The sequence below is a fragment of the Mustelus asterias genome, chromosome 1 (assembly GCF_964213995.1).
Source record: "Mustelus asterias chromosome 1, sMusAst1.hap1.1, whole genome shotgun sequence".
Classification (NCBI taxonomy): Eukaryota; Metazoa; Chordata; class Chondrichthyes; order Carcharhiniformes; family Triakidae; genus Mustelus; species Mustelus asterias.
This window is the reverse complement of record NC_135801.1, coordinates 148,456,398-148,469,643: the sequence shown is the minus strand read 5'-3', so window position 1 is coordinate 148,469,643 and position 13,246 is coordinate 148,456,398. Positions and strand designations below refer to the sequence as shown.

The 13,246-nt window shown below is 43.2% G+C and overlaps 1 protein-coding gene across 1 annotated transcript in view; it reads left to right on the top strand.

Annotated features, from left to right (window-relative positions):
- The window catches only part of LOC144498747 (A disintegrin and metalloproteinase with thrombospondin motifs 12-like), a 557,508-nt gene that overhangs the window by 311,292 nt on the left and 232,970 nt on the right, over nt 1–13,246 (top strand). The window contains exon 10 of the mRNA XM_078220368.1: nt 4,740–4,832. Within this exon, the coding sequence (XP_078076494.1) occupies nt 4,740–4,832 (93 nt within the window). The remainder of the gene's footprint in view (nt 1–4,739; nt 4,833–13,246) is intronic.

Below are 13,246 nucleotides of genomic sequence, written 5' to 3'. Positions count from 1 at the left end.
TGTTCTTTGTTGTTGTTCTTTGGAGTGACAAGGTATTGGTGGGCTTGAAAGTGGAAAGACGTTCAGGTCCAGATGAATTGTGTCCCAGGCTGTTGTGGGAGGCAAGGGAGGAAATTGCAGGGGCTCTGACCCAAATTTTTAATTTCTCCTTGGCCATCAGGGAGGTCGACGCCGGCATCTCCACATCATCAGGGAGGTGCCAGAGGACTGGAGAACAGCTGATGTGAGCCCACTATTTAAGAAAGTTTGTAGAGACAAGCCAGGGAACTACACACTAGTGAGTCTCACGTCTGTGGTTGGGAAACTACTGAAGAAGATTCTGAAGGAAAGAATCTATCTCCATTTGGAGAGGCAAGGTTTAGTCAGAGATAGTCAGCATGGTTTTCTCAGAGGGAGGTCATGCCTAACAAATTTGATTGAATTTTTTGAGCATGTAACCAAGTATGTGGATGAGGGTAGTGCGGTTGATGTAGTTTACATGGATTTCAGAAAAGCCTTTGACAAAGTCCCACATGGGAGATTTATTAAGAAGGCTAATGCACATGGGATACGGGGTGATCTCATAAGGTGGATTCATAATTGGCTTAGCGGTAGGACACAGAAGGTGGTGACAGACGGCTGCTTTATTGACTGGAGGCCAGTAACCAGTGGCGTATTCACAGGGATCCGTGCTGGGCCGCCTATTGTTTGTCATTTATATAAATGACATAGATGACTATGTGGGGGGTAGGATTAGTAAATTTGCTGATGACACAAAGATTAGCCGGGTGGTTAACAGTGAGGTTGAGTGTCTTGGGTTACAGGAAGATATTGATGAGATGGTCAAATGGGTGGATAAGTGGCAAATGGAATTTAACCCTGAAAAGTGTGAGGTGATGCACTTTGGAAGGAGTAATTTGACAAGGAAGTATACTATGAAAGGTCTGACACTGGGAAGTTCTGAAGAACAAAGCGACCTTGGCGTGTTTATCCATAGATCACTGAAGGTGGAAAGGCAGGTTAATGGGGTGGTGAAAAAGGCATATGGCACACTCGCCTTTATCAATTGGGGTATAGATTATAAAAGCACAAAGGTCATGATGGAGTTATATAGAACTTTGGTAAGGCCACAGCTGGAGTACTGTCTGCAGTTCTGGTTGCCACGTTATAGGAAGGATGTGAACGCCCTGGAGGTGGTGCAAAGGAAATTTACCAGGATGCTGCCGGGGAATGAACATTTAAGTTATGAAGAGAGGCTGGATAGGCTTGGGTTGTTTTTGTTGGAGCAGAGAAGACTGAGGGACAACCTGATTGAGGTGTTCAAGATTATGAGGGGCATGGATAGGGAGCAGCTGTTCCCCTTAGTTGAAGGGTCAGTTACGAGGGGATACAAGTTATAAGTGAGAGGTGGAAGGCTGGGGGGATTTGAGGAAAAATATTTTTATTCAGAGGTGGGGACAGTCTGGAATGCACTGCCTGGGAGGGTGGTGGAGGCGGGATGCCTCACATCCTTTAAAAAGTACCTGGATGAGTACTTGGCACGCTATAACATTCAAGGCTATGGGCCAAGTGCTGGAAAGTGGGTTAGGTGGGCAGGTCAGGGCATTTCATGTGTCGGTGCAGACTCGATGGGCCGAAGGGCCTCTTCTGCACTATAGTTTTCTGTGATTCTGTGACCTTTTAGTTGGAGAAAGGCATGTGGATTAAGTCTAGGGGGGGCGGGGGCACGGGTGTTGGGAGGAGGGGACTGACGGTGGTGATGGGTGGGGGGGAGGTTTGTAAAATCCAGTCCTGTGTATCACAAAGAGTTGGTGTGAGGGATGCTGTAAGTGGAAGGGGAAGTGACCCAGTACTAAGATGGGCTCCAACACTAGGGGTAAAAGAGTAACAATAACAAATTAGGAAACAACATATCCACTTTACATTCAAAATGACAAAAAAATGAAGTTCTTGATAATGCCAGCCTGTTCTTTAAAATGTGTGTTACCTGAACCGCAGCTCAGAATTCAATAGTACCAGGTCATGTGGGGGCAATGTGCTCCAAAGCATGAGAGGGAATTTGGAAATCTGTGTGCAAAGGCTTGTGACAGTCCTTTGCATGGAATTATATTGCTGCACCCTCTTCAGGCGCAATCAGAGGCAGCTGTCAGACAAACCAGACCAGACGTTCAGGTGCAATGGTGTTTGGGAGCAGGCTGGGTGAAAGGGTTAATGCCTCTAAATTCTCTTTGTCGCACCTGCTTTTGTGGCACTATTTGCAAACAGGCTGAGGAAAATTGTCCTCAAGCCTGAAGTAAAATCACTGGATCTTCTCAAAGGACTCCTGTCAAATCACTTTCATATAAAAATGCAGTAATGATGCTGAAATTCATGTTGCAATATCATCATCGTATCAATGTTGTATAACATAATTTTGATGTCAGTAATCCATTCATCTTCCTGTACACCAATAGCTGCAAACTCAAAGATGTTCATTAGTTCTTCTTTCCTTGGACAACACTCCTTTAATATTTGTTTCGTTTTTAAATTTTTAAAGGTTGTGAAGGTTGGCTACTTGTTTACATAATTGGGTTTTGCTGCAGTAATTCCCTTTCGCATTGAAAAGAATTGACGTAGAACTACATGCTGATATCTTGAATTGAGAGATGAAGAGTTATTCCATGTCCTGTATAGCTTTTATTGTCAACCTGTGAGACAGTAGGCAATGAATAAATTATAACCTCGTTAACATTATTTACATTGACATAACACATGAAGTGTGAAGATGAGCACCAGTCTTAAGTAAATACAATTTATTTTTCAGGATTACAATGACATTTCTACCCTTAATTTTAGAATTCAGCCTTTCTACCTTTCTCCTCCTTCAAATTGTTCCTAAAACCAGCCTCTTTGACTAAGCTTTTTCTTTATAATCCAAATGTCTCATACCTTGACTGGGTATCATTATTTTTTTCATGCTTCTACAAATCACCTTACAAAATGTTGCTACATTAAAGGTGCTAAATGCACTTTTAATTTCAAGCCATGATAGGAGTTTGTTTTTATCATCCATGTAACAAGCCTAATGTGAGGTAACTCAACATGCCACATTCCATTTCTGTTACGCTTCCAGTATTTCTATTGCTTTACTCCAATCTGTTCTTTTGGCAACTATCATAGAGAACAAGGTATATTTTTTCTCAGATTTTAATTGAAAGGATGTATGTGTTTGCTTATCCCTTTGACAGCATGTTCCAATTAAATAATTCAACAGCAAACTTTTATGAGTTTAAAAATAAACAAGGTTATGTATTCTCACGCATTTACCACAAATTAAATCCAACGTCAGACACACTCATTCTCACACATTTAATCACACAAACAAAGATCAGATACAGTTGAAGATCATTTATTTCTACAGCTTATCCGTCAATGACTTACGGGGCGAGATTCTCCGGCTTCCTGTCAGTATTTTACTCGTTGGCGGGAGGCGGTGGGCCATTCACTGGCGACGGGGTCCTCTGGTCCCACCACTGTCAATGGGAATTCCTACTAAAGCCACCTCACGCAGCCAGGAAACCCACGATGGGGTGCGCCGTCGGCAGGACTGGAGAATGTCACTGGTGTGAATGGCTGGAGAATTCCAGCCAATATCTCCGGTCTTCCACGAGGCAGAACTGTACTCTCTCGGGGCTGTTTTAGTTCTTTGAGGTTGAAGCGAGGGTCATATAAAGTGATGGTTTCTCAGCAAGCTGTGAGGTTTCTTGTAGTCAAATTTCTAGGAGGTTGCTTCTCAGATGAACTTGACGGTTCGGAAAGTCCTTCTCTCTGTTGGGATCTCCCACTTTCAAGGTCTTGCTTTTAATTAGCTTGGCTATTTGGTGATACACCGTTAGTTTGTGATCTGGCTTTCTGACCACTGAACTGTGGAATCACTGGCTTTGGTGGAACTGTTTGCAAATAGCTCTTAGCTGATTTTTAAAAGTAGACAAAAACAGCTGCTTCATCGTGTGACTTTTCATTACCTCAAGTTCTTTTCCACATAAGGGATGGCATTTATGTTGATTCCACAATTTGTGGTGGATTTAACACCACTCAGGGTTTGAGGCAGTCATTGTCTTTGTTCCTGAATGTCCCATTCAAACTGATAATACCCATTTTGAGTGGTTTTCAGTGAAGGGCATTGAATTACATCAGTCTGGAAGATGCCCTTATGCTGATCCATCCTTCAACAAAGAGAAGTGTGGATTTCCCGAATGGCTGTCAATACCATATTTAATTAGCTATTTGCTTGTGACATGCTACTGTCTGTAGCTCAAAGGCCAAATGTCTCATGATTTGCAGCAGCCACTTTCTAGCCCGGAAGTATTGACTGAGAGTTCAATAGAGCCTGCGGCATGACGCAACCAACAATTCACTTTCAGGTACATAGAAGAACAGAAGGAATCTATTTGCTCCTTTGCCCCCTGCCAGCTCTTTGAAAGAGCTTTCCCATTAATCCCATGCCATGGCTCTGTCCCCATCTTTTCACTTCAAATATTTACCCAATTCTCCTTTGAAGTTTGCTATTAAATCTGCTTCAATATCCTTCCAGGAAGTGCATTCCAGATCATGAACAACTTACTGTGCTGAAAAGCATCCAATGTTGCTTTTAGTATTTTTTTACATCTGTGTCCTTTGAAAAATGAGCCCAATGCCCTTTTGCGCTCAATGTGGTCAATGTAAGGTGTGACATTTACTGAATGCAATGACTGATTTCTTTGTCTATTTGCTATTGACAGAATGTTTGCCAGACTCTCTGGTGCTCAGTGAATGGCTCGTGCCGCTCTAAGCTGGATGCTGCAGCAGATGGGACCAAATGTGGAGAAAAGAAGGTGCGTAAAGAGTCTAATTGGCTATAACAATGTACTCCAGTGTTGTGTTCATCATAACAGATTCAACATGAAATGAATACATTTCTTTCAGCCAAGAAACTTGGTGTGGTGGGGGGAGGGAGAGGTATAAGGAAAGCCCACCCAAGCACCTCATTGCCCACCCTGGGCTCATCCACATAATGCAAGGGGATTGGTGGGTGCCAAAGTCGGCAGCCCCCACCATATTTAAATCAATACACAAGAACAATTCAGTTTGTTACCCGGCTCATTGGTGCCGATAATACAATGGCTAAACCCTCCCTGCCAAAGACCCCTGACTTTACCTGTTTCTGGGATTCCATTGCGCCTTCTTCTGCTTCCTGGTTGCAGTCATGACAGTGCCTACTAATGCGCTCTTGCCACTGCCAAGATGATGGAGCTGCTGGCCTATACAATAGCCTGATTCTGTTTTATTATTTGCGGTCGTGATTACCAGCCCTTACCCTCACTATTTTAAAGATCTGTGCCCTTTGAAACAGTATCAGAAGAAACTGCATGTTCCCAGTAGGGAGCACAGATCAGATCAGTCTGTAATGCAGTTACTGTGATTTTTCTGATCTACACTCTCAAATACATCTTCTCTGTGTTTTGACTTGCATTTTAATTTCCTTGAGGTGCCTTTCATGTACGAATGGCTTTACCAATAACAGTTTTATGTTGACTGAATATATTCAGAGAATTCAATTATAACAAAAAATAGTTTTTCTTTTTCTACTTTTAAATTGTTATTTCTAATACTTTTGGATTCAGGAATAGAGGTAAACACTGAATTTATTGTATCTATTGTCCTGCAATATTCTAGCAGTGAAACAAGGTTGGCTAACAGACTTCGATCTGACTGGGCATGACAGAATATATTTGCAATGATCTCCACTTGCTGACATATTGGGCAGAATTCTCCACTTTTTTGTCTTAAGTGTGGTGGGGAACAGTCTTGCGGCGCCATTCCCGCTGACCAGATTGGAGGGAACTCGTACCTGATTCCATACTTGCAGCCTCATTAATTATGCATGAGTGAATATCTCTCCAAATCTCCTGGCGGGTCGGAAGTTGATTCACCCACCCACCCTCAGCTAGCGGTTTCGAAGGTCCCGGCGCCATATTGAAACACCAGCCCAGCACAGTCATATCATTCCCTCCAGCCCAATTGCTGACAGGAGACTGTGCAGGATATCCAGAACCCAGCAGCAAAAGGCTAGCAGGCTCAAGATGACCTCTGCACCTTGATTCAATCACCATGCTCCCAAGGCCTTGATTTGAGGAGTCCAATCACATTGACATGTTCTGTACTCAAGGGATGGCTCCATGAATTGAATTGAATTGATTTCACCTCAGTTCTCTGGCCTGTGAGGTTGGCGCCCAGGAGGTCAGTACAGTTGGCAGCCACACCAGCAGCGTCACAATGTACAGGAAATGGATGAATGGTCTCAACCATTCCCCAGGATAAATCCTCTCTCAGGTCCCTCCAACATCAATTTCTCATCATGGCATCATGTACATAGGAAGATAGGATTTAGGAGTGGGAGTAAGCAATTCAGGCCTTTGAGTCCACTGTATACCAATACATGTGACAATAAATCAAATCAAATCAGCCTGCCTCTGACCTCTGTCTCTCCCAAAATCACATCTCCAGAAAGGAACCTGTGCTTCACCCATGGAGTGAACTAATTCCCAGAATACAGGGATACTTTGCTGCATCCTCAACCGTCTGAACCAAATTTCTCGAACCAAGACCAGGATTTCTGACAGACAAAGCCCTTTGAGAAAACTGCCATTTGGCACTGACTTACTAAACCCATGTGAATTAATGACAATTCCGTTTTGATTTTTTAAAAAGTAACTCGGAATTTGTACATTCTTTCCCAGTTGAGCCCCACCCAATGTTTTGGGCAGCACAGTGGTTAGCACTGCTGCCTCACCGTGCCAGAGACTCGGGTTCGATTCCCGGCTTGGGTCACTGTCTGTGCGGAGTCTGCACATTCTCCCCATGTCTCCCCTATTTGTGATTTTTATAAATGACTTGGAGGAGTGGGCTGAAAGGTGGATCAGTAAATTTGCTGATGACACCAAGATTGGTGGAGTAGTGGATGAGGTGGAGGGCTGTTGTAGGCTGCAAAGAGACATTGATAGGCTGCAGAGCTGGGCTGAAAAATGGCAGATGGAGTTTAACCCTGATAAGTGCGAGGTGATTCATTTTGGTGGGACAAATTTGAATGCGGATTACAGGGTCAAAGGTAGGGTTCTGAGGAATGTGGAGGAACAGAGAGATCTTGGGGTTCAAATCCACAGATCTCTGAAGGTTGCCACTCAAGTGGATGGAGCCGTGAAGAAGGCCTATAGTGTGTTAGCATTTATTAACAGGGGGATTGAGTTTAAGAGCCGTGGGGTTATGCTGCAACTGTACAGGACCTTGGTGAGACCACATTTGGAATATTGTGTGCAGTTCTGGTCACCTCACTATAAGAAGGATGTGGAAGCATTGGAAAGAGTGCAAAGGAGATTTACCAGGATGCTGCCTGGTTTGGAGGGTAGGTCTTATGAGGAAAGGTTGAGGGAGCTAGGGCTTTTCTCGTTAGAGCGGAGGAAGATGAGAGGCGACTTGATAAAGGTTTATAAAATGATGAGGGGGATAGATAGAGTGGACGTTCAGAGACTATTTCCTCGGGTAGATGTACCTGTTACGAGGGGGCATAACTATAAGGTTCATGGTGGAAGGTATAGGAGGGATGTACGAGGTAGGTTCTTTATTCAGAGAGTGGTTGGGGTGTGGAATGGACTGCCTGCTGTGATAGTGGAGTCGGACACTTTAGGAACTTTCAAGCGGTTATTGGATAGGCACATGGAGCACACTGGAATGATAGGGAGTGGGATAGCTTGATCTTGGTTTCGGAAAAGGTTTGGCACAACATCGTGGGCTGAAGGGTCTATACTGTGCTGTACTGTTCTATGTTTTATGTCTGCGTGTGTTACCTCTGTGTGCTCCAGTTTCATCCCACAGTCTGAAAGACGTGCTGGTTGGGTGGATTGGCCATGCTAAATTCTCCCTCAGTGTACCCGAATAGGCACCAGAGTGTGGCGACTTGGGGATTTTCACAATAACTTTATTGCAGTGTTAATGTAAGCCTACTTGCGACTAATAAATAAACTTTAAAAAAAACTTTACTATCTCTTACTTTCTACCTTGTATGTTCATGAATATGAATGTGTGTTAATTATCCAACGATATGATAGATGGGATGATGGTGATGTGCACGTGTCTGATTTTGATTTGATTTGATTTATTATTATTGTCACATGTATTAGTATACAGTGAAAAGTATTGTTTCTTACATGCTATACAGACAAAGCTTACCGTTTATAGAGAAGGAGACGAGAGAGTGCAGAATGTAGTGTTACAGTCATAGCTAGGGTGTAGAGAAAGATCAACTTAATGCAAGGTAGGTCCATTCAAAAGTCTGACGGCAGCAGGGAAGAAGCTGTTCTTGAGCCTGGAGTCCAGTTTTGTCTTCTGAGGTTAAACTGCAGCTGAAGAGAGAATTTAAAGCTGAGTCACTAAAATAATTCAACTATCTCAGACGGGAGTTTACAGCCTCTCTCATCCCGAAACCGTAAAATCCCACCCGAGGTCAACAGATCTTTCCATGGTCTGCCCCTCGCCCTCTCCGATTCCTGTGGCGAGTGGGTCGGTAAAATTCCGGCCCTCAAGTCTCAGTCATGTGGTTTTGGGTCGAGCTATTCAGCTAATGACTTTAAGAACCCTTGTCCCAACCTATTGTATTTGGAGCAGGTAACTGTGGAACCATTAGCACAATATTAGAGATGAGGGGTCACAAATATTTCTGCCTTTGTGCAGAGCTGGCTGGTGCAGATGTCTTGTCTATTAGTCCTTTGTGTTGGCTTGGCTGGAATGTTTATACAGTGAAAGGAGTATCCCATTCCAGGAGTTTGGTGAGTTAGCCTTTGTCCATTCTTAAAATGTCCAAAAACTTTCAGAACTGCTATCATGTGTAAGATGCAGCCATTTTATCACTCCAGCGATATTGACCATCTGTAAAAAAAAACAGAGTTTAAATGAGAGAATATGAAAGGCAAACACATTTTTAAGCGTTTTTTTCCTTTACACCTTCCTGGCATTGTAAACCTAACAGTAGCCATCAAAATGGGTGCCGAAGGTATTGAAGAAATAGTGTTCGCCCATTTGTAGTCTAGCCATCCCACGCACACACTTCCACAAGCTTGTCCTATTACAAGTCACCCCTGAGTTGGGGCTGGTCCATCGTTCAGGGGGGCAGGTTGAGGGGAATTGAGGTCACAGATGCTTCTTCAAAAGAAAATCTACAGAGCATTTACAAAGGTCTTTTGGACTGTTGGAATTGTAGTAAAATCAAAGAATGAACTGCAGCTATACACAACATAGTTTACTGCCCAGTTTATTATTGTGTTTGTGTTATTAAAACTGTTATTAAAATTGAATTCATAGAATCCAATTTAAGTTGTGGTTTCAATTAGAGACCAGCTTGATTTCATTGGTGGGGTTACTTCTGAAAACTATAGCTCAGGACTAAATCAATAGCCTCTTAGGAAAGTACAAGATAATTATGGAAAGTCACCATGGATTCGTTAAGGGAAAATCATGTTTAACTAACTTGCTGGAGTGTTTTGAGGAGATAACAAAGAAGGTTGATAAGGGCAATACTGTTGATGTGGCTTATATGAATTTTCAGAAGGCATTTGATACAGTGCCACACAAAATTCTACCTCATGGAATGAAAGGTAAAGTAGGTACTTGGATAAGAAATTGGCTGAATGACAAGAAACAGAGAGCAAAGAGAAACGGATGTTATTCAGATTAGAGGAAGGTTTGTGGTGGATTCCCCCAGGAGTCAGTGTTGGGACCCCTTGTTCTTCCTGAAATATATCACTGAGCCAGACTGTGGTGTTAGGGACATGGTTTCAAAATTTGTGAATGATGCCAAGATTGAAAGCGCTGTCAGCTGTGATCAGGATAGTCTTGAACTTCAAAGGGACATGTTGGTGGATTAGGCAGACAAGTGGCAGATGAAATTCACAGAGAGAAATGAGAAGTATTTCATTTGGCAAGAAGAATATGGATAAATAAATGGAGAAACTCTAAAGGAGTGCAGGAACAGAAGGGTCTCAGTGTATATGTACTTAAGTCATTGAAGATGGCAGGGCAGGTTAAGGCAACAGTTAATAAAGTATATAATACTGTAGGTTTTATTAATAGAGACAATGGGCCCAATTTAACCATCAGGTTGTGCCTGTTTTCGGGTGCGAAAATTTGACAAAGTTTGAGGCGAATAGCACGATCTGTGCCGGCCTCCGCACCGGTTCCCCGTTTACCAACGCCCCAAACTGGCCACGATTGGGACCACGCCCGAAATGGATGCGATGGCCATTTAAATGCATTTCCATGCATTTAACTTGACTTAATGGGCTGCACGCCAACATTACCGGCACTTCTCCCTTTACCACCGCATTCGCCCATCCAGAATCGGCGTGAAGCAGACATGCTCCATATAAGTCCAATTCTGGCGCTCCAGTTAATGAGGAGGTAAGTGCCGAGCATCCGTCGGCTCTCTGCTTGAGAACGGTGGGTGGGGGAGTTGGGTCCAACGTCTCTCTGCTTGAGATCAGTGAGTGTGGGGGGAGAAAGAGGATCCCCTGCCACTCTGCCTGTGATCACTGGGAGGAAGGGGCCCACGATGGGTCTGGATCTGGTGCGGGGGGGGGGCGGTGGAAAAGGAGTCAGTAATGTTGTGGGGGTGGGGCAATGACTGTGGGACCAGGGGCAGGCATTATCCGGCCCAGGCGCGATGTGGCAGGGGAGCTGCATTCTATCATTTTTTTTTCTCTGCGCATGCGCATTTGAAGGCGCCAATCAGAGCTGCGGGAGTTTGGGTGCATTAAGCCCCGCCCATAGGCTTGTGTAGCGCGATTCGGAATCGCTGATATTTTTTCAGGCAGAGTGTGTATGGGGGCACCGGAGAATGGGTCTAAAAGTCGGATCTGAAACACTCCCAGTTTCAAGTCCGCCCAGCACTTAGAATCAAAATTTAGTACAGGAGTGAGACGGCCATTTTAAAATTGCATAAGGCTCTAGTTAGACCTCACCCAGAAAAATCATCCATACTTAAGGGAGGATGTGAAGGCATTGGAGGTAGTACAGAGAGGATTCACAAGAATTGGCAGAGTGGAAGATCAGAAGGATCTTGGGGTCCGAGTTCATAGGACGCTCAAAGCAGCTGTGCAGGTTGAGGCTGTGGTTCAGAAGGCGTATGGTGTACTGGCCTTCATCAATTGAAGAATTGAGTTTAGGAATCGTGAGATAATGTTGCAGCTATATAAGACCCTGGTCAGACCAGACTTGGAGTACTGTGCTCAGTTCTGGTCGCCTCATTACAGGAAGGATGTGGAAGCCATAGAAAGGGTGCAGAGCAGATTTACAAGGATGTTGCCTGGGTTGGGGAGCATGCCTTATGAGGATAGGTTGAGTGAGCTCAGCCTTTTCTCCTTGGAGAGACGAAGGATGAGGGGTGACCTGATAGAGGTGTATAAGATGTTGAGAGGTATTGATCAAGTGGATAGTCAGAGGCTTTTTCCCAGAGCTGAAATGGTTGCCACAAGAGGACACAGGTTTAAGGTGCTGGGGGGAGTAGGTACAGAGGAGATGTGCAGTAGTTTTTCTATGTTTTATGTTTCTATAATAATGCCAGGGATGAAGAACTGTAGCTATGCAGATAGATTGGAGAGGTTGGGACTGTTTTCCTTGAAGAAACAAAGGCCGTGAGAAGATTTGATAGATGCTGAGGTGCATGAACAGTATAAGTAGAGAAGTGTTTCCACTCAAGAGCATCAAGAATGAGCACAGATTCAAAATAATTGACAAAAGGAGTAAATTGATGCGAGGAAAACTTTTTTATCTGAGGGTGGTTGGAGTCTAGAATGAACTTCTTGAGAGGATGGTGGAGGCAGGTAGATTGAGGTATTTAAAAATGAATTGGATTGCTATCTAAAACAACAGAATAAGCAAGGTTATGCAGACATTCAAGATGGCGCCAGAGTGTGGCAACTTCTTGCGGGCTGTCATCAGCATACCCTCTAATTCCATCATTTACTCTAGTTCTATGCTTTTAAAACTTAACTCTAACTCTTCTAAACTCCCTAACAATGCATTCTGCACCCTATCCTTTCCATCTCCCCTATGCACTCTATGAACGGTGTGCTTTGTCTGTATAGCGCGAGAAACAATGTTTTCCAATACATGTGACAATAATAAATCAAATCAAGATAAGGCAGGGGAGTGGGATGAGATAGAGTGCTCTTTCAGGGAGCCAGTGCAGAATCGATGGGCTGAATGGCCTCCTTCCGTACGATGAAGATTGTCTGAACCTGTGAAATACAGTCACTGAATTTACTTGAATTTAACCTTAAATTGTTAGGATGAATTTTTTGGTAAGCACGCTCACTAATCAGAAAAATGATTTGGAAAATCCTTTCTATTTATTTTCACTGTTAGCTACGGCAAAAAAAAACATTTGAGGCAGCCGTGACCCAGTTTGTAGTAGGTGCGTATCCACAGTGATCTCTTTGATAATTCGTTTTTAGTGTGGAAGCAAGTAATCCCCCACTCCAAGGGACTGCCTAAGAAGAAGAAGGATCACTGCGGTACTGATGAGGGTAAAGGACTTGGCAATGGCTCTCTGGCGAAATGGGAATTGAATTTTGTGTTTATATTTAATACTGAGCCTGCCAACAACTTCAAAGAATTTCCTTGGCTGTCAAAACAATCACTAAATTACACAGCCTGTTGTAACTTCAAGATTAATAGAAATCCAAACTAAATATTGGAAGATCTTTCTGATTCACATAAGTGGATATCATTGTTTGAGGTTACTTTTTGGCAAGCGGTACAAAAACCCATGTTAAAATCCATAACAATGTATATGCCTGTAATTACTTTGCTTAATCATTTTACATTTGAATATCATTCAAATATTAGAGTAATCTTTAATCTGTGAGTAAGGACAATGACACTCTAGATTTACATAGTGTCTTTACCTTAGTAAAGTGTCCCTGGGCAGTTATCAAGCACAATTTGATATCGAGCTCCATAAAGAAGTATTAGGACAGTTGGTCAAAGCTTGGTCAAAGAGTTGGGTTTTGAGAAACATCTTAAAAAAGGAAAGAGAGGGTGAGAGGTTTAAAGAGGAAATAAAGAGCATGGTCTTTGGTTACAGGATTTGATTTAATTTAATATTGTCACGTATTGGAATACAGTGGAAAGTATTGTTTCTTGCTAACTATTCAGACAAAACATAGCATTCATAGAGTACATAGAGGCAAGAGAAAGG